Consider the following 19223-nt stretch of genomic DNA (forward strand, 5'->3'; position numbering starts at 1 on the left):
CACTGAGGACAAAGATCACAGAAAGAGATTTAGTTCGCAGCACAGGGAAGGGAGCAAAGTGGGCCAGAACCCCTTGAGTGGCTCAGCACTGAGACTAGAGCAAGAAGGACTGAAAAGAAGATGAACACCTGTTTCTCAGCAGGAGATTTCAGCCATAGGCCACGTGGCAGGACAGAAGCACAAGGCAATGATGGAGCCCTGGATTCTGGTCTGACCAGGCCACTGACTAGGGGTAGGCACTAGGGGTTATTTCCTCTCTGCAGATCTCAGTTTTCTCACCTAGTGAAAAGGGTTCACATAAAATTAATCTCCAGTTTTTCTTCTAGCTCAGGACATGGGTTTATCAGACATATTGGTGTCTCTGGCTTAACCATCCCAGTTATGCTCTGCCCCCTCAGCTTATAGGCCTAATGGTGTAGTGCTACCAGAATGACACAGAAGATGAAAATAAGAACTTCTGCATCCAAGAATGCAGACCTCAGGGGTCAATAATCTGGATTCAGGGGAACTATGAGTCTACACAGGCTTGGACTCAGTTCTATTATCTCTACCTGATACAGGGCTTAAAATCTTCAGATGTCTTGTTTGTCTCATGGTCTTAGTGTGGGACTCTCACAGCCCAGCCAGTTTCTTCTGGGGTGGTGGAATGGCTGGACTAGCTCCAGGGAGTGGAGAGGAGAAGGGGGTGGGTGGCAGTGCAGTTGGCAGGGATGGCTGACTGCTCTTACTTCCTATCCCAAGCACAGAAAACCAACACAGATGTGCCTGGGAGCAGCTCGGGCCTCTTCTGCAGAAGGCCTGCAGGTGAAGCTGCTGATATGGGGTGTGGACTGGGTAGGGTTGAGTAGACTAGTCCAGAGGGTAGGACCCTGCCACCCCATCAGACAGGGCAAGTGTGATGGTTTGAATGAATTTGTCCCCAAGGGTTGGCCTGCTTCTCAATATGCTGATGTTGGAGGTGTGACCTCCACAAGGGGAGGCCAGGGGAGGGCCTTAGGTTATTGAGGTGCTTCCTTTGGAAGGGCTTAAGGTGGTTTTCATGTGACCTTGCTTATTTCTTGGAAGAGTAAGCCAGCCCCTCCCCACCCCTGTGGCTTCTGGTTTTGTACTTCAATCTCTTCCTCACAAACACTTCTTCCATGGTGGGATCCACCACGCTGTGACACAGACAAGAGACTCTCACTAGAGCCAGGCCATGCAGGCTCCTGTGCTCTTGATTCACTGGTACTGTGAGTGAAGTAAACTTTCCTTCATAACTAGCTTTCCTTGTGTATTTTGTTACAGTAACAAACAACAGACTAACACTGAAGGTGTGCTCTTGGCTCCCTTTGAGCTGGAAGGATCTCTGAGGGTACTACCATTCACGTACTCCTGCTCCTTCAGGGTCCCTTGAGAGAGTTCAGTGCCAGAAGGAGCCTTTCAGAGTGTTTGCTCCATTCACTCCTCGTATGATTAGCCAAAGTTCAATGGCAGAAAATGGCTGAGTTGGCATGGCAAGAATTTCCTTCCAGGGACTCCACTGCCTCCCCCAGCATCTGTTCCCACCCCACACAAGCTGATCTGAGAGTCTTTCCCATGTATGGCAATTTCAGCTCTTTTTTCTTGTGCTGCTTTTCAGGTTGAGAAAGAAAGGGGCACTGAGAACAGCCGGCCACCATTCAGTTAATAATAAGGCTTCAGAACTATGAAGACTATTATTAAAGCTTCCCTTCCACCCTCCTTCCTAGGCGAGGGAGTTGGTAAAGTGCTTGGAGCTCTTTGGAAAAATAAGGTGCTCCACAAATATAAAGTACTTATTATTTTCAGTTCCCCTAAGATCAAATTAGATGTCAAGTTTTAATCTATCACCTGACACCTCCGATTGCTGGTTGCCAAGGTGGAATGACTTAGCTTTTCAAGAATCAGGAGAATAATTGCATTTCTGATGCCTCTGTTCCACACCTCAACACACATGCCACCATCTGACATAGCCTCCCACACTTGCTCTGGAAACCCTGTGCCACTGAGCTGAATTCATTTCCCAGTCCATCATCCAGGTCCCCCAGGCTGCCTAGTGAGTGCTGGGCTTGTGGGTCAAGCTCAGCAAATTTCTGGTGAGGGATCATGGATATCTTTGAAAATGACTCACTGCCTTCCTACTCTAAGGATGGCCCTTGGATGAGTAGCACTGGGTTCACCTAAGAATCTGTAAGAAATGCAAAACCTTGCCACCCCTGCCCAGATCTGCTGAATCAGTCCAAATTTAGACAAAGCTCCAGAAGACTCCCAGGTACATTGGAGTTTGACCCCTTGTTTAGGCTGGAAACCATGGTGGCTGAGACTTAAAATCACCTGAAGAAATTTAACTTTTTTTCCTAGGCCCTGAATCCTTCTAATTGGGAGAGAGGGTCTTGGTGCCAGTCTTATTCAGGTGACTCTCATGTTTACCCAGGGTGAGAATCATTACTTGAGAGTTTATATCTTCTACTAAATTTTTTTTAAAAAAAGAAAAACTCAAACTGCAAATTATCCACACCTACTGTTTTGGTTGAAATATGAAGGGTCTCCTGAAGTCCCCAATTGATCCCTAAGGCAGCAATGTTTAGAGGTGGGGCCTAGAGATGTGATGAAATCCTGGAGGCACTAACCACACTGACAGATTAATCATGATGAGTTCATAGCCAAATGGACCATTGGGAGAAAGTAGGTCACTGGGGATGTGCCTTTGAAGGGTATATCCTGTTCCCAGGACCTTCTTCTCTCTGGATCCTCTTGCTTTCTCTGCTTCCCGGCTGCCATGGTTTAAGCAGATTTTCTCTGTCATACCCTTCCCCCATGCTGTTTCTGTCTTGGAACCAGCTTCCCATGGACTGAAGCCTCTGGAACCATGAGCCTTTCAGTTGTGTATTGCTGAGAACCAGCTTGACATGGTACAGAACAGGCAAAAATTAATATTAATAAATAAATTGAGTCTGTCCTAGGACTACATGGCTTATGGCAAGGACCCCTCTCCCCGTTGGCTTAAGGATTGATTAATCTTTAAGCCAACGGCTAGAGCCAAGGCTAGTAAATAGTCTGTGAAGTTCTAACACCTCAAAGCAAGATAACATGGCAGCTGAGGACTTTAACTTGTGTACACTCTGTCTAGCTCAATAATTGTAGTTAACAGACAATCGGGGTACTAGTTAACCCTGATCTATTTCTGTGTGCTTTTCTAAAAATGCATTGTTCCTCAATTCTTGAACCTTGACCACATCAGCAATTCACCCCCACCACTTCCTGCAGCTCACCAGCACATCCCCTAATCAAACTGTACACCTAATAAAAGCCAAAGGCACCACGACTTGTGGTCTTAGCCCATCATTGGACTTTGAACATTCTGGTACCCTTTGTGTATATATTTTATCTGTGTTTTATTCTGTCATAGTACCTCTGAGCAGGAGATCAGTGGTCCAAGGCCAGGGCCCTGACAGTATATGTCAGGTACTCGGTGACAGCAATGAAAAGCTGACGAATTAGCAGAGTTCTGAGTTAGCCATGTATGGGTTAACCCCTCTGGGTGCTCTGAGCCTTCCCTGGGCATCTTCCCAGGCACATGCTGATGGTGCTGTCTGTCTCATTCCATGAAGGAACAGGCAGATATCCACTGCTCAGTAACAGTTGCCTATAGTGACTACTCCAAGCCGCCCTCTGAGATTTCTTCATCTCTACCAAGTCCAACTGGATACTCTCTCTCTTGATCCCAGGTCCTCTGTGGAAACAGGAGACATAAAAACTATACCCCTAATAATAGCAGAGCGCACAGTCCTGCAAATTTGTTTCTATCTACCTCCATTACTTCTGGACTGCCTCTACCCAGTTCCAAGATATATCATAATTTAGATGGCAGACAATTGAATATCTGTGGCTGAGAAAAGAATGGGTGGCCTTGAAGAAGTTATGACCCTGATTTCTTCATTTTAGATGAAACCAGTGTGCTAGATTATGCTAAATTGGGATTTTCACAGGGAAACTCCTTTGCCTAGTAAAACGTACCTGTACCCTCAATATGCACAACTGAAAGAAGCCAAGAAGATCTGATGACAAAAAGGGATGAATACTCATAGCTGAAGTCACTAGACATTCCTGCCCTGCCCTACTCTCAGGGAATATGTATCAGCTTCCAAGGCTCCAGAGACAAGAGTGTGAAAACTATGGGTTAAGGGATCCCTAATGCTCCTCCTAGTTCTGCCAACAAGAAGGAAGGAAAGGAAGACCAGCAGGATGAGGAGGAGGGGATGACAGAGAAGGGAAGGGAAAGAAAATCACATCATAAATTCCACACTGTAAACAGGAATTGCCACATTTATCCATACCACTTGCTACTCTTAATAGTCTGGTGCAAAGATAATCCACTGTATTTCAAAACATACAGTTTTGCATGTGTAAGGGTTTTATGCAAAGTAATTTTGAGAAATAATTTGCATTAAGTAAATTTCTGAGTTACTCTTAAATCTGGTTTCCATTCTTTCTCTTATTTTTCTTGGTAATAAGGATGCAGATTAATAGCAGAGAGTGGCCCAGCTAAAGTGACACAAAAACAGATTTTGGTGGGAAGAATCAGGTCTCAAGGCCAAAGGGATGAAGAGATCAGCAACTCCAGTGAACATCCACTTACATATCTGGATCAGCTGAGCACCGGTAGGCAGGGCCCCTGCCAAGCATCTGGGTTACAGTGACAAACATGTGGCTTCAGTTCTCAGAAGGCACAGGGCCCAGTGGGGGACACAGGTGGGTAAGCATATGAGTTACAACAGAGCCATAAGCAGGTGACGGGTCTACAGCAAAGGTTGAAGATAAGCCTTATGGGGGCAGAAGTGTGTCTCCTTTGTCTGCTGTATAATTCCCAGGCCCTAGAGCAGGGCCTGGCAGTGTTCTGAACAAATACAGAATGAATGATGGATCCTGCTGGGGGAAGGCAATGGGAAGTCCTACTTGACTGCTTTGTAGAGGCAATACATGGCTTGTCTATGCTGCCTTTGACCTTGCGAAGCCTGCATCAGGGTAGTAGAGGAACAATGTGTTTGGGCAAGAGGTCGTTGGCCCTCTCAAAGCAACACACTGCAAGCATGAACCAAGCAGGTAGAGCCTCACACTTAGCCCTGGACTTGAAGAACGCAGCTGCTCAGTGCCCTTGTAGGCCTTTGGACTTGGGAGGAGCCCAAAGGTGCATATTTATAGAATGACCTCCCCTGGAGGGTGTGTGAGGGCTGTGAAACAGGCCTCAAACTCTGCACTGAGAAGCTACTGGGCAGGGCACAGCCGGGAGCACTGGCACCTGCAAGATGCGGGGCTGAGCAAGGAGTGGTGAGAATGAGGACAAGCTCCATTGTGACTCAATTTGAACACTGCTCTCTTCTCAGGGGAACCTCATGGGCACCCTGCTCTGCACCTCTACTCCAGTCTACCCTTGCCTCACTCACAGTAATCGTAATGGCACAGTTACAGGAAGTAGTAGTCCCCTTCCTGCTGCCACAACTGAACACCGCAGTGTGACTAGTTTATAAAGGTTTATCTGCACACTGCTCTGAGCTTGGGGAGCTCAAGCTTAGACAGCTCTATCTGGTGAGGTTCTCTTCAGTGTGGTGAGGACTCTGCAGAGTCCCAGGGTGGCGCAAGGCATCACATGGCCAGAAAGAACATCCAGCTCAGGCCTCTCCTCTTGTACAGCCACAGCCCCTCTTGTTACGGCACAACCTTCACAGCCTCCTTTCTACACCACCCAAATACTGTAGTCAGATTAAGTTCCACCCTCTTCACACCTCACAGTAAGAGTCACATTTCAGCATGAGTCTTGGCTAAGGCCTTCAAACCACAGCACAGGCGATGTCTGTGTTTCTCTGTGCGGGCAGGGTCTGCACCAGCTCCTGACCCCCAGTCCCTAACCTGGTACCAGGCTCTCACGTGCACAGGCAAAAAACACCTGCCTCTGTTTGGTCCTGGGAAGGAGAGAGCCGGAGGGAGAGGGGCAGGACAGAGGGCCCGCAGCCGCTGGAAGGGGCCAGCTCACCTCTATGCTGCTGAGCCACTGCCGGACTGCCAGGAATGACTCCTTGGCTGTGAGGTCGTACACGATGATGACGCCATCAACCTTTCGGAAGAATTGCTGGGTGATGCAGCGGTACCTGCCCAGAGAGGCCACAGTCAGGCCTACAAGCCTTGCTTCCCAGCCCAGACCTCAGGGACAGCTCCTCACCTCTCCTGTCCAGCCGTGTCCCACAGCTGCAGGGCCACTTGAGAGCCATCCACATTCACCGTCTTCACTCGGTAATCAATTCCTGTCAGGGGGACCGGGCCTGTCATCAGGGCTCCCGGGGCTGGGGGCATCTTCACTTCTCAATCAGGAAGTGAGCCTCCCATGTCTGGAATCACGTCAGGCCCAGAGGAAGCTGTCCTCACGCCTCCCAGGAGGCGCTGCAGGGAGATGCACAGAGCGCTGGACCTGAGCTCCGGTCCTGTCTCCCACTTCCTTACTCTGGCCCTCATCAGTCACTCAGCCTATCTCAGCTGCAGGCTTCACACTGTGTTGCAGCCCGTGACCTCTTCAGTGACACTGTGTGAGGGCAAGTCAGAGCCCGTGCAGGAAGGCGATGTGCAGTGCAGACCACACTGCCCTTCACGGATTCATTTCTCACGGGAAAACTGAAGGGGGAGTGAAGATGCAGGCCAGTGTATCCCCTCCCTCTTGTACTCCCAATCTTCTCCCAATCTTCCTTCCTTCTCTTTTCCTCTCTCCCTCCCTCCCTCTTCTTCTCTCCTTTCTTTCTTTCTTTCTTTCTTTCTTGTTTCTTTCCTTCTTTCTTTCTTTCTTTCTTTCTTTCTTTCTTTTTCTTTCTTTCTTTCTTTCTAACTTTCTTTCTTTCTTTCTTTGTTTTTCTTTCTTTCTTTCTTTCTTTCTTTCTTTCTTTCTTTCTTTCTCTTTTGGCTAAAATCCTTTCAAAGTTCTCCTAATAAAATTCAAATATCCTGGGGGATGGGCCATGCTTTAAAACATCTGTAAGCCAATCTAAAGATGTGTGGAAGAGGAGAAAGGAGAGAGGAGGTAAGGGAGGGAACTAAATGTGGCATTTACCCTTGATGGGTTTAGAACCTCTAAGCCATCACAAGCATCTCTCTGAGGGTGACACACCCTGGGGTCATCTGCCCCAGAAAGAGGGACAAGGTCAATGACAGGCATTCTGGACCCCATAGCAGCACTCAGAGAAAAGGATCTTGACACAGGTTCTCTGATACAAACATTCTTTTCCTGTGACCTGTAAGAATATTCACATATGCAAGATGGTGTTCCAAAAGTCTGAAGGCCAACTCTAGAACTGCAGAGTGTCCCATCCCCCCTTCTGAAAGGCCTGTGGGGGTCATGTCCCAAGAACTCAGAAACAGGACTGGCAAGGGCCACAGGGACAGCAGCTGATCAAGCACTGGACTTGGAATCCTAGGAGCTAGGGAGTTTAGTTCCCAATAATCAGCCTGTTGGGGACCTGTTTCCTCTCTTACAATAGGCTATTTCCAAGCTGCTTTCCACCTCTGGTGATCTACATGGACAAAACATCACCTTTTCAGTAGTGGTCATCCAAAACATCGTCAGCCACTACTGAAAAGTAGGTAGGGTCCTGTGGTGGAGCAGGTAGAGTACTTTTGGTCACACAGTTGGATCAAAAGCCAAGAGTTCTGGCCACTGAGTTCTTATGGGGATGTGGGAGACCACAGACTCTGGCAATGTAAGTGATCCTGGAAGGAGAATCTAGTCCCCACTCCTGGATGCGCTGCAGTTGTGCCCTGGAGAGGTAGCACGCCAGAGCCTTGTGCTGGGTTGGGCTGCATTGGCCTTAGGGGTCTGAGACTCATCAGCGAATACACTTCCCTCCAGGGAGCATTCTGTATGACAGCTCCTCGCTGACACTGACAGCTCCTCACTGTCACTGTAACAAGGCAAGGCAAGCTGTGTGGTAGAGAAACTAATCTAAGTGGCTGCCTCAGCAGGGTGGATGTGATCGATGGTACTACAGATATAGAACTTTTGATTTTTCTCATTCCTAAATTGTAGGTGCTTCCATAATTGACCCCCTGGGAAGTGCAATTAATCTGATCTCCTCTTTTTCAGAGTTTTCCATTTCAGGGCCATCTGCAGGAAGAATAAACAGACCTGATCCTATTGGCAGGAGAGGCCCATTGCTCAGGGCTACACACACTCATCCTTGGCCTGCCACAGACCAGGTGGATGTCAGACTAGAGGGATGCACAGAGCAAGCCTGCCCACCTTGCCGAGGTTCGGTTCGGGCTCTGTCCCCCTTCCCTTCAGGGCCCTGATGCTCTGTCATGGGTAGGGCAGCTTTTAGTCTGTTGTTGGAGTGGGCACAGGGAGGGGCCAGGAGGATGCAGAGCACGAAAAGGAAGTACAGGAAAAGGCCCAGCGGTAAGCATGGAGAACTGTGGCCTATGGCAGAGGTCCATGAGTAGGAGAAATGTGGAGTCAGGTCAAAGTGGGAGAAAGAAAAGGAAATCTCCCTCAGTGGGCTCTGAGGCACTGGAAGGTTGTCCAGCTTCTCAGACAGCTTGAAGTGGAAGCTGGCTTGGCCCAAGATGAAACTTGGAAGTTGTCTTGGGGTACCCAGATCAAAGCCTGGTGGTATGAGGTTGTGGGCTTCACTCAGCCCATTGCTGAGGACCGCAGACACCGGTGTCCCTACCAGCCAGCGCCACATATCCTTCCAAGGGCTTAAAATCCCTTCCTGGGTGAGGACTCACCCACAGTGGCCGCAATGCCTGCTGAGAAGTGGTCCTCACAGAGCCTCCTCAGGAGGGACGTCTTCCCCACAGCTGAGTTGCCCACAAACACGATCTTGAACAGTCGGTCTGGAGTGGATGGCGAGCTTTCCTCCTGTGGGTCACAGACAGTTGGTCTGGGCACCTGCTGGGCACAGCTGCTAGTCCCTGCTGTTGACCTGACTCATCCTTCTTGTTCTGCCTATGGTTCCTGGAGGGCCCAAACCAGAGAGGCTGCCCCAGGCTCAGAATGCAGTTCATACTGGGCTCTGGGCACAGAGGCTCTTTCCCACAGCAGGAGGGAGGAGAAACAGCCACCACCGACATGTGTTGCCCGGCTGCTGTGACCCTGGGGTGGGGAGGCAGACCCTGGTGATGTGGAAGTTGGGGAGGCGGGCATGTAAACAATCACAGAAGCACAATACTTGGAGAGCTATACGAGCAGAGGGGGAACAGAGAGCAACTTAGAGGAGGCAGGGATTCTCCAGGTAGACAGGACCGCTGGGCCATTCCCAGAAAGAAGGAGATCTAGAGAAGAGAAGGCCACCATATCACAGGGGCAGAGACATCCAGGCTGGGCTGAAGAGCTCTTTTTTTCTGCCCTGTCACTGAAAGCTGGGGTGGAATGGAGCCCCTTGCTTCCTCCCTCATATGGCTCTCTTGTTCTCTCTCCTCAGCTTGTAGCCGTCTTCCTTGGGTACCAGCCACTCAGGAAGCTGGAATGTGCTGTGATGCCCGGCTACTGCAGCTTTCCAGAGGCCACTGCAATTTCTCAGAGGCCACTGTGGCTTCCTACAGGCCACTGAAGCTTCCCCAGAGCTCCAGGAGCCAGTGCAGGGAGCTGGACCACCCATTAGTCAGGGACTCTAAAAGCCAGGAAGGGGTGAGTGTTATGGTTTGTGTCTTGATGGCCTCCTAAAGCCTCATGCAGTCATAAGGCAGGCTTATAGAGATTTTGACTGATTCATGGTCCAATGCTGGGATTATGGGTGTAAGTGCTACACCCAACCTGGGGTGGGGAGCCTTCATACAATATAAGGGAGGGAAAGAGGCTAGTTTCTGCTCCTCCTTTTTTGCTCTTGCTGCTTTTGCTGTTTTCTGCGCCCATGAACTGTTGCCCTCTGCCATGTGCCACTCTGCTTTATGGAAACCTCCATTTGAAACCTCTACAAACTGTGAGCTAAATAAACCTTTCCTTCCTCATTTCTGGGCATGAGGTACTTTGTCTCAGCAATGAGAGAAAAGTAACCAAGACAGTGGGCTTGCTCAGGACACAAGATGAATGGGACACAGCTTGGTGTCCCTTGTTTCTGCCCAGTGGCCATTCCTTTCTGCGAGTGCTTGCTCACTTGAGTCTTGCCTGCAAGCTCAGCTCAGCACTGCCTGGTCAGAGGAATCTTTCTGACATCTATTTGAGAGTGAATTGGGGGAATTAGCTCCTGTCCTTGAGCAAATACTATAATGGAGTGGCAGTTGATATTAGCAGTACTTGAGTTTCAGAGAAAGTCATTGGCAGTCTTTTGCAGAGAAATAAATTCCACCCAGTACTTAGGAAGGAATTCAAGGTCAACTACAGAATTTAAACTAAAAGAACTTTTAAAGCCCACACTCAAGGGGCTGGGGATTTAGCTCAGCGGCACAGCACCTGCCTGGCAAGCTCAAGGTTGTGAGTTTGATTCCCGATACTGGAAAAAAAAAAAAAAATAAAAAGAAAGCCCACACTCAAAAATGATGTTCCTGTCCTGTTTTGTTTATTCATGTGATGCACAAAGATGCTGGTGCCTCTCATCCTTGTATCTCCAACTGTCATTTGTTTGAGACACTGGGCAGAAGCACAGGTGAAGAATGTGAAGCCCAGGGTACCTGAAGGATCCTGGTGGTGGAGATGCCTAATTCTTAGCCCTGTGGCTGCTGCCTATCCCTGTTTAGAGCACTTCTTCTGTAGGCCCCAAAGCAAATGGAGAAGGTACAGCCTCAGGCAGGACTCACCCAGGAAGAGTGGTGAGCCCCTGCTTATGCCAGGCCCTCAGCCTGCACATCCTGCAAGAGAGAGTGATATACCCCAGCTACAGCAGGGGCCAGTGAGGAGACTTAGCTGGGCCACAGGAGCTGTGTGTTTGCCTCCCTTCTATATGCCTTTCTGAATTTAAAAAACTTAAAAATAGAAAAGTAAGACATACTAATTGTTAAAGCTAGGAATTACAGTTCCACAAGGATGCACAATGTGCAGGGTTAGAGTCTCCTGCACCTCCCAGTGGATGTTTCTGAAGCTGTTTCAGAAGGTCAAGTGGAGGCTGATGGCTTGAGCAGCTTGTTTCAAGGCCTGGGTCACAGATGAGAGGAAGGATATTACCATCTTGAGCCAGAGGAAGAATATATGTGGTCTATGTCTCCTGGCAGAATTTAGCAGGAAGGCTTGGCAGGAGAGCAAAGACTCTCTGAAGGGAGGAAAAGGCAGGGAATTGGGGGATGTAGGCTGCTTGACTAAGAACCAAGAGGAAATGAGTGTGCACACACTTTCCAGCAGGGACCAACCCTGCTGAGAGGAGTACATGTGCAGCTTTGAAAGTATCTGATGCTTCATGGTATGAGCCCAGAGAAAGCCTGCCTTAAGTAGGCGTTCAATAAATGCTTTGCACCTGAGTCAGAAAAGAGCACAGGATGGGGGAATGGGGCCAACAGCAAAGGTAACACAGAGAATTCATCAGTGCGCCCAAGTCTCTCCTACCACACTCAGCCAAGCAGGGGAAAGGGGCATTTGGAAGATAGGAATGTGACACATCCCGGGACCTGTTGTGCTGACTTCCTGAATGCCGTCTGGGACTCCTGGGTGCAAAGGCAAAGGACAGATCACAGAACAATGCCCACAAAGCAGGTAGGCTGGGCTGTTACCTGACAGAGGGCTTCTTTTCCGACAGGCTGCCCTCGGGGAGATGTGGGGGAGAGTGTCAAGGGTGGGGCCTGTTGGACTGGTCCCTCTACCCCCTGACTGGAGGCCCCCTCCTCTTCAGGGGACTTGCTCAGTGGTTGCTCAAGGGTACCATCCAGGAGTTGGGGCAGGGGATCTTCCTCGATGGAGATGATTCTGCGAAGTGGCCGTCGGAGTGGACTCTCAGCCCCTGGCTCGCTGGTCTCAGGTTCCTCTTCTGTGAGGGGGCATGCACCCAGGCCCAGGGAGCCCTTCCCTCTTGGAATGCTAAATACATCTTCTTCCTCCTCGGACTGGCTGTCAGGATGGGGAAGAAACACAAAGTGGGGGAATATCCTCCATTATAGAATACCTTTTGTGAAAGACAACTGAAAAGCACCAGGCCTTTGGAGAAGAGAAAGAAAATCAGGAAAGAAAAACTACAGAGCTAGCATTCTTTTAGCTCATTCATTCTAACACTAAGTGCCTGATGATGAGGATGAGAATGAAAGATTATGGTCAGGCTGGACTGAAAGAAAGCTGTGAACAGATGGGCAGAGGGCCTGTCCACATGCATGCTGGGTTTAGTGGGGGTCTGTTGTAGTTTGGATCCAAAATGTTCCCCCAAAAACCTGTACATTGAGGGCTTGATCCCCAAAGCAGCAGTCTTCAGAGCTGGGGTCTAGAGAGGTGATTGATTGGATGAGGAAGGTGTCGATCTCATCAATAGAGTCATCCCATGAAGAGTTCACAGCTGAGTAGGGTGTGGGTGGCATGGCCTCAGAGGAAGCAGACCACTGGACAAAGCCTCTGTCTTGTGCCCAGCCACTTCTTCCTGGGCTTTTCCCCTCTGTCTCCTGGCTGCCATGAAGGGAACAGCTCTCCTTCACCATGTCACTCCGCCATGATGCTTTTGCCTTGGAGCCAACTGACCATGGACTGAAGCCTAGAAAACTGAATCAATATAAACCTCTCTTCCTTTCAGCAGTTTCTCTCAGGCATTTTATCACAACAATGCAAAGCTGGCTAACATAAGGTCTAAGGCATTAATGACCAAATAAACACACTTCTACAAATTCGGAGAGCACTATGAAGAAGTAAAGGTAATGAAGAAAGGAAGTAAAGCGCCAGACTGGCAATCAAGTGACCCATTCTTCTCCCAGCACTGGCCCTTATAAACTGCACACCCTTGGGTAGGACACTTCCACTCTGCAAGCCTCAGGTTCCTCACTGAGGAAACAAATGAAACTGCAAAGGTGGCCCATCTGCTTTGCCTATTCACAACTGCAACAACTCAGTGGTAGGCATGTTCACCCAGTGCCCTCCACAGTATGGGGTGCCATGGCTCTGGGGGGCCCTGACCTCTCATAGCAGGTGTCTTGCACCTCAGAGGCAGCTGCCCCTTGAGAGAGAGAATGTTTTGGGCCAGAAGGAATATCCATCCACCTCTCCTTCTTTCTGTCCCTAGAAGTGCACCCTTGTTTCCTGACACATTTGAGCAGGAACACCACAGAGGAGCAGTGGGAGGAGGGGAAAAAAAAACAGGCCTCTGGGATACACACCAAGAACAGGTGGCATTTTCAGGAAGTTTGGAGAGCAAAGGCCTCACCGAGGCTCCTGAGCAAGGGAGCTCCTTCTAGGTCTTTATGAAAAAAACTGAAGCTGAGAATTCTGAAAGGGAGCTGAAGTCTGACAGGTAGGACCTTACACCCACGCTGCATCAGTCTTTCTGTCCCTGAATCTCTTTCTCTCTCTATCTTTCTCTCTGTCTCTCTCTCACACACACACACAGACTAGAAAAGCAAATTCAACAAAGATGAAGTATTGAGGTGACAGGACATGGGGAGGAAGAAATGTAGTGAGGAACATAGAATATACAGAACACAGAAACACCTTTTATTTTAACCCCTGGCTTATAGGATTTATTGCTCCCAAGAACAGACAATAGGAAGGAAAAATAAAACCAACTGCAAACACCACCATTCTAAGATTAATTGTAATTCTGAAAGATCAATTAAGACGCAGTGCTTGCTCATAACAATGGTGAATTCATTTGGATCCCTTGACCGAAAATAAGAAATCTACAGCAAGCCAAACACCTATCCCTTTACTTATAAAAATCACAGTTTTCAATAAAAGCCAAATGGCTTCTTTCCAGCACGCTTCCTGTCCACACTATCGAGCCTAGTAACCATAGCGTGACGAGTACTCACACTCACTGTCACTGTCTTTGCCCAGGCAAGGAGGATATCTGGGTGCAACATGAGCAGCACGCACACACAGCATGCTTCTCCAGAGGCTTGTCGACCAGAAACAAAACAGCCACTTATACAGGCTCTAAAAGAAAGCATTTCTAGGAAAAGGTTTTTTATTTGGGAAATTCTTAAGCACTGCTGACATTCTATAATACCCTCAGCTTAGCGTGACTAAATTCATTTTTGGTTTTGCCACCAAACGCTCTCTGGCACCGGTAGAGAAAGCATCCACTTTTGCTAAGCCTGTATTAGGATTTAGAGTTCATGATTTGTTGCTTACTGGATTATTGTCTGTTTCCTCTGCTCAAGAGATGGGTCTATTTCACTCACTTCAGGTATCCAGCACATACACCAAGACCTCACACAACCTCAATATTAAATGAGCATTTGCTAATAGATATTAACAGAGAAAGTCATGTCCAATTCATCTTTCAAGTCTTTGTAAAATTCAAAAGAATACCTGGCACAGAGTCGGCAATCAGTAAGTGCCTGCTGAATCAATAGATACATTCAGTGCCATGGAACCAAAAGGCCAACTACTACCGCAGAAATTTGGCTTCCAAATTGTATATCATTATTCAGCTATTTAGAGATGGAATTTATGATGAACAGACCCAAAAATTTTCCTGAGGAGCTGATTTACATCCCCAAAGTCATCTTCCCTTGGGGAAATGTAATCTTTTTATCCTTTTATGCTTGCTTCTCCCTGGGTCTGATTCTTCAGGGCCTCCACCTCTCTGTGACCATTGTGTGGGCAGAGAGTATGCCACACAGGATGGGGCAGGGCCCACTGTCTATGCACGGGTGGCAAGCCAATACTTTGGGTTCTCAAGCTCAATCATGTGCTGTCCAACAGCAGCAAAACATGTTGTATTTGAGCTAGTTACATAAGAATCTATGAAACAATCTGTCAAGCACAAGACCCAATCTTGTCTATCAAAGAATCCATCCAGTAAGACCCCAGATAACTCTTTAATTAACCTTCATAGCCAAGAAAGTCATGTTTCTGAAACAGCCAGCCACATCTGTTCTGCTCAGAAGACAATAGTCATCCAGCCCACCCTCTGTCTCTCTCCCTGGGCCCTCTTCTCTTCCTCTCACTCTGTGGACCTATAGCACCCTTTAGGTTCTTCTCTGTAGCACACCCTAGGATAGGCAGCCTCAGAAGACAACGACCTTTCCTGAAAGTCTCCTCTGCATAGACCCCCTCCAGCATGGATGCCTCAGCAGGGCGGGTCATGTTCTCCAAGCTTCTAAGGCAGTGAGAGCAGCTGACCTCAGAATTCCCCTCCAAGGCTATAGCTCAGAGCCCAGTCTTCACTGAGTGTGGCCCAGAGCCAACATCCAAGCAGATGAATAAGTGATGAACAATGATGACTTACCTTCTAAGAATCCCTCCACTGTCCACATATTTGCCGATCACAGAGCCAGATCTCTGCTTCCAATTTGCCTTGGAAGCAGCTGTGTTTGCCTTGGCTGCCTTATCTTTCTGCAGAAACACAGAATGCCCTCAGATGCATGCCTGGGGACTGGCCCCAATGCCTGAGCAGGAAAGGGCTCACCATTCCTGCTTCTGGGAGGCAGAGTGTATCAAGACTTTGAAGTAAGCCAACAGGGTGCTGGTCACCCACTTTCCCCTTTGGCTATCACCCCAATTCCTCCATCTCCTTTCTCATAACTGAATCCAAGGAAAAAGTGTAGAGCCTTGGTCTGCCATGTTATTCTTCTCAGAGGCACTGATAGTTTGCAAGAAGACGAAGAAGAGATAGCTGTTTCATGCATAAGACAAATACTGATTGGCATTAAAAGCTTCTGCACATTTAAAATCACACTCATCTCTGTGGCTCTAATCTCTTTACTTCCAAAGCCCCAGATACAATGAGAACCTGGAAGGCCAAGTAACCCATGGCCTTATCCATCTCCTGTGCTTGTGTAAGCTTTTTAGGCCTTTGGGGGAAGTAGACTGGGTGTAGATAAACAGCTCCAGCATCTGTGGAGCAAGGTCTTAGAACTCCTCTATCAAAGCTCCCTAAGAGATGTCCTCCAGGAGAGCAGAGGGAGTCAGATCACAGAAAGTACCTCTCATTAGTCACCCCGCCAAAGTTTTCCGTGATCCTTAATGAGGGGAGGAGGAGCTGCAGCACTCCCAGGGCCCCTGGAGGTATGGCTTTAATTATTGTAGATGAATCTTTAATTATATTTTATATCAACAGGACTTTACCCCCTTTTCTTCAGTCCCCACTGGGGTTCTTCACTTTATCTCCTGTTCAGAGCAGAATGGGTTTGGCAGGTGAAAGGAAGTAGGGTGAAGGGATTAGGATGACATTTGGTTGGAAGCTTAAAAAAATCCAGCGTTACTTCTAAAGCAATTACAACCATTATCATCATCAAACAAACATGTGTAGGCTCAAGTCTTGCTCAGATGGTATGCATGAGTGGGCAACAGAAATGTTTGCTGTCAGTGATATACTGAAGGCAGGGAGTGTGACACGTCTCCCAGGTACTGGTGGTTTAAACCAGGTCAGGCCCAAGCCAGGGCAACCTAGCTGCCTTATGCCAGCCATATTTAGGCTGCCATTCAGACAAGGATGCAGTACACTTCATTCTTCACAACAGCTTTTCTCTTAAATCCCTCTAATGTGGGGAAAAAAGAGGACAAGGATCTCCTTTCCTTGTGTGACAGCAGGGATCATGGTCCCAAGTGATGAATGGTGTGTCCAGGGACACACCCACAATTCATGGTGTGACAACCCTATAATTAGGAAGCCACGCTAATCCATCCACCCGCATTTTTCTTTCTTCAGAGCACCCAGTTGATCCTGGTAAAGAGGAAGATGAGCAGAGGAGTGTGGAGTCTTAGATTTTGCTCACCACAGTGAAGGTATCTAAATAAATAAAGCCTCTCAAGATACTTGAGGAAGTAAAGAGGGATGGTGCTAGGGTACACAAGAGGAGGAGTCCCTATAAAGTAGAAAAATTTTTACATAAAATCAACTATGTAAATAGCTACAGACATATTTTTAATTTGTTCCATGACTGTAAAAATGCAAAATCAATAGTTGAAAATTTAAGTGAAAATAAAACTAAGCATTTTGGTTTAAAAGTTATAGCATTTTGGCTTAAAAGTTAAGGTGGCATTTCAACTGCATCATCTCACAGATGGGACTGCCATCTCTGCAGCCAAGAAAGGTGCGGTCCTCCCAAAGGCATTCCTCCCACTATGCCAAGAGGAAAGTACGTTACTCATGGAAAATCCACTCGGGTCACAATCTGCCAGGCCACTTGATTTTCATATCATTTACCAAACATCTGGCACCATCATCCTGCACCCACACCAAGATCAAACACATCCCAGATGTCAGGACAACCTTAGGTCAGCCCTGGCACAGATCTGGCTGCCCTTGGATCACTGTTTTTGTCTCCCACTGCCCCAACCCCAAAGGGAGCACCGGCCACTGACCTGAAAGCTTATATCTTGTTCATCTCGGAGATGTTTGTTCCTCTCCCTGTGGACAGCAAGGGGGAAGCTATTCACACACAAGCCCACAGTTCCAGCAGTTGTCATTTTACTGGTCAGATGGGTGCAGGGAAGGGTCTAGTGTGGAGGACCCCAATAGCATGTGGAATGTCTTCCCTTAGAGAAGTGATTAACCACAGAGGACAGTTTGTCAATCAGCTCAGAGGCAGGGGGGTAAAACTGAATGGTCTACTGACACCTGCAGCCCCACAAGATCATGCATGGCACTCGGCACTAGGGAGCATGCTCCCCCTCACCAGGCCTGCCAGAGCCCCCTCTGCCTAAGCATTCCTTCAGGCATGTGTGCAGGCTCCATTTAAAGGGCTCCTGAGCACTTGCCAGGCTCTTGGGAAGCACTTATGAACAAAATATGAAATTCTTGCCTGAGGCAACCTGGATGTTAGCAGGTGGATCATTGCTTCAAAAAACATAAAGCCGGAACTTGGAAGAAGAGAGCCAGAGGGTGGCACACTACTGCCATTAGCATGGCCAGGGAAGCCCTTGCTGGTGAGGCCACAGCTGAGTGGAGACTGAAGGAGGAGAAAACAGGCAGATGTCTGGAGGAGAGCGGTCCAGGCAGAGGAGAGAGCAAGGCAAGGTTTGGGTTGGGGCATACCTGGTGGGCCTGAGAAACAGGAGGAGTAGGGTGCCCAAAGGGAGAGAAACTAAGAGAAGAGGTTAGAGAAAACGAGGGCAGGAGTGGGTGGGGACCGTCTTATTCACCGCCTCCTGGATCACCGGAAGAATGACAATTTTCATTCCAAATGAGATATAAAACCACAGGGTGGGGAGGTGTGGACTGCAGAGGGTGTCATGATCTATCTGACTCTGGCTTTGAAAGGAGCCCCCTGGATGCTGCACTAAGAAGTGACTTTGGGGACAGGATGGGGCCCTGAGAGTGGACCACAGCTTTAGTGAGGTAGAAGTCATGGGTGAGTGGACAGGAGCTGTTTCAGTGGGACAGAGAAGAAAGGACATGGAGAAGACAGGGAAGGTAAATGGCTCCTGGAAGTTTTGTTGTCAAGGGATGGAAGAAACGCAGAGCAGCTGGATGGAGAAGTGAAGACCACAGGGGTCAGGTGTGAAATGTTCCAGTGTATCTGCAGACACTTCTAACAGAGAGGGAATGGACAGCAGAGGAGATGAGAACAGATGCTGGAGTGACCCTGCAGCAGCCTCAAAGGACAGATCAACTCCAGAGCCAGGCACAGGGGTGAGGTGGAGTCACCTTCTCTAGGAGCACAGGTTGTTCTCCCAGGGCAGCACAGAAAGCGGAGATGAGGCCCAGGCGGGCACAGGGCAAGCTCCCAGGAGTCTAAGGAGGAGGGTAGAAAGGAGGATGGAGGTACACTGCACCACGGAGTGAGCAGGCCTGGGGTGTGGTGTGACTGCAGGATGTGCTAGACTGTAACGAGGGAGAATCTTATCCACTAACACAAGAGATCAGAAGACCACAAAGTGCATGAAGTTCTGTAACTCAATGATACTTCAGATCACTGGCCTCTGAACCAATCCACGCTTTTGAAAGGAAAGGGAGGCCCAGCAGAGGCCGGGCCCTGGTCATCACAGCGCACTGCTGACTGGGCACTCCCGGGGCCAGGTGTTTGCTCTGTGTGCTGTATGCTGCAGGACTAGCGTCAGGCAGGCCTCAGGGATGACAGCCAGGGTGAGGCTAAGGCTTGGGGGTGTTCTGTAAGCCCAGAAGAGCAGAGGAAGCAACACATGTAGAAGGAACCTACTCATGCAGGGAGTAAGTCAGCAG

At 48.6% G+C, this 19223-nt stretch overlaps 1 protein-coding gene across 7 annotated transcripts in view; it reads right to left on the reverse strand.

Moving 5' to 3' along the window:
• The window catches only part of Cracr2a (calcium release activated channel regulator 2A), a 119062-nt gene that overhangs the window by 10545 nt on the left and 89294 nt on the right, over positions 1-19223 (reverse strand). For 6 of the 7 annotated variants that reach the window (XM_005378721.2, XM_005378720.2, XM_013511550.1 and 3 more), the window contains 6 exons: positions 17405-17450; positions 15327-15433; positions 11674-12007; positions 8764-8896; positions 6215-6296; positions 6029-6143 (listed from right to left, as the gene is read on the reverse strand). In XM_005378721.2, the coding sequence (XP_005378778.1) occupies positions 6029-6143; positions 6215-6296; positions 8764-8896; positions 11674-12007; positions 15327-15433; positions 17405-17450 (817 nt within the window). The remainder of the gene's footprint in view (positions 1-6028; positions 6144-6214; positions 6297-8763; positions 8897-11673; positions 12008-15326; positions 15434-17404; positions 17451-19223) is intronic. The other variant, XM_013511552.1, reaches the window with a different exon arrangement.

The sequence above is a fragment of the Chinchilla lanigera genome, unplaced genomic scaffold (genome assembly GCF_000276665.1).
Source record: "Chinchilla lanigera isolate Chin_1 unplaced genomic scaffold, ChiLan1.0 scaffold00012, whole genome shotgun sequence".
In the NCBI taxonomy this organism is placed as follows: domain Eukaryota; kingdom Metazoa; phylum Chordata; class Mammalia; order Rodentia; family Chinchillidae; genus Chinchilla; species Chinchilla lanigera.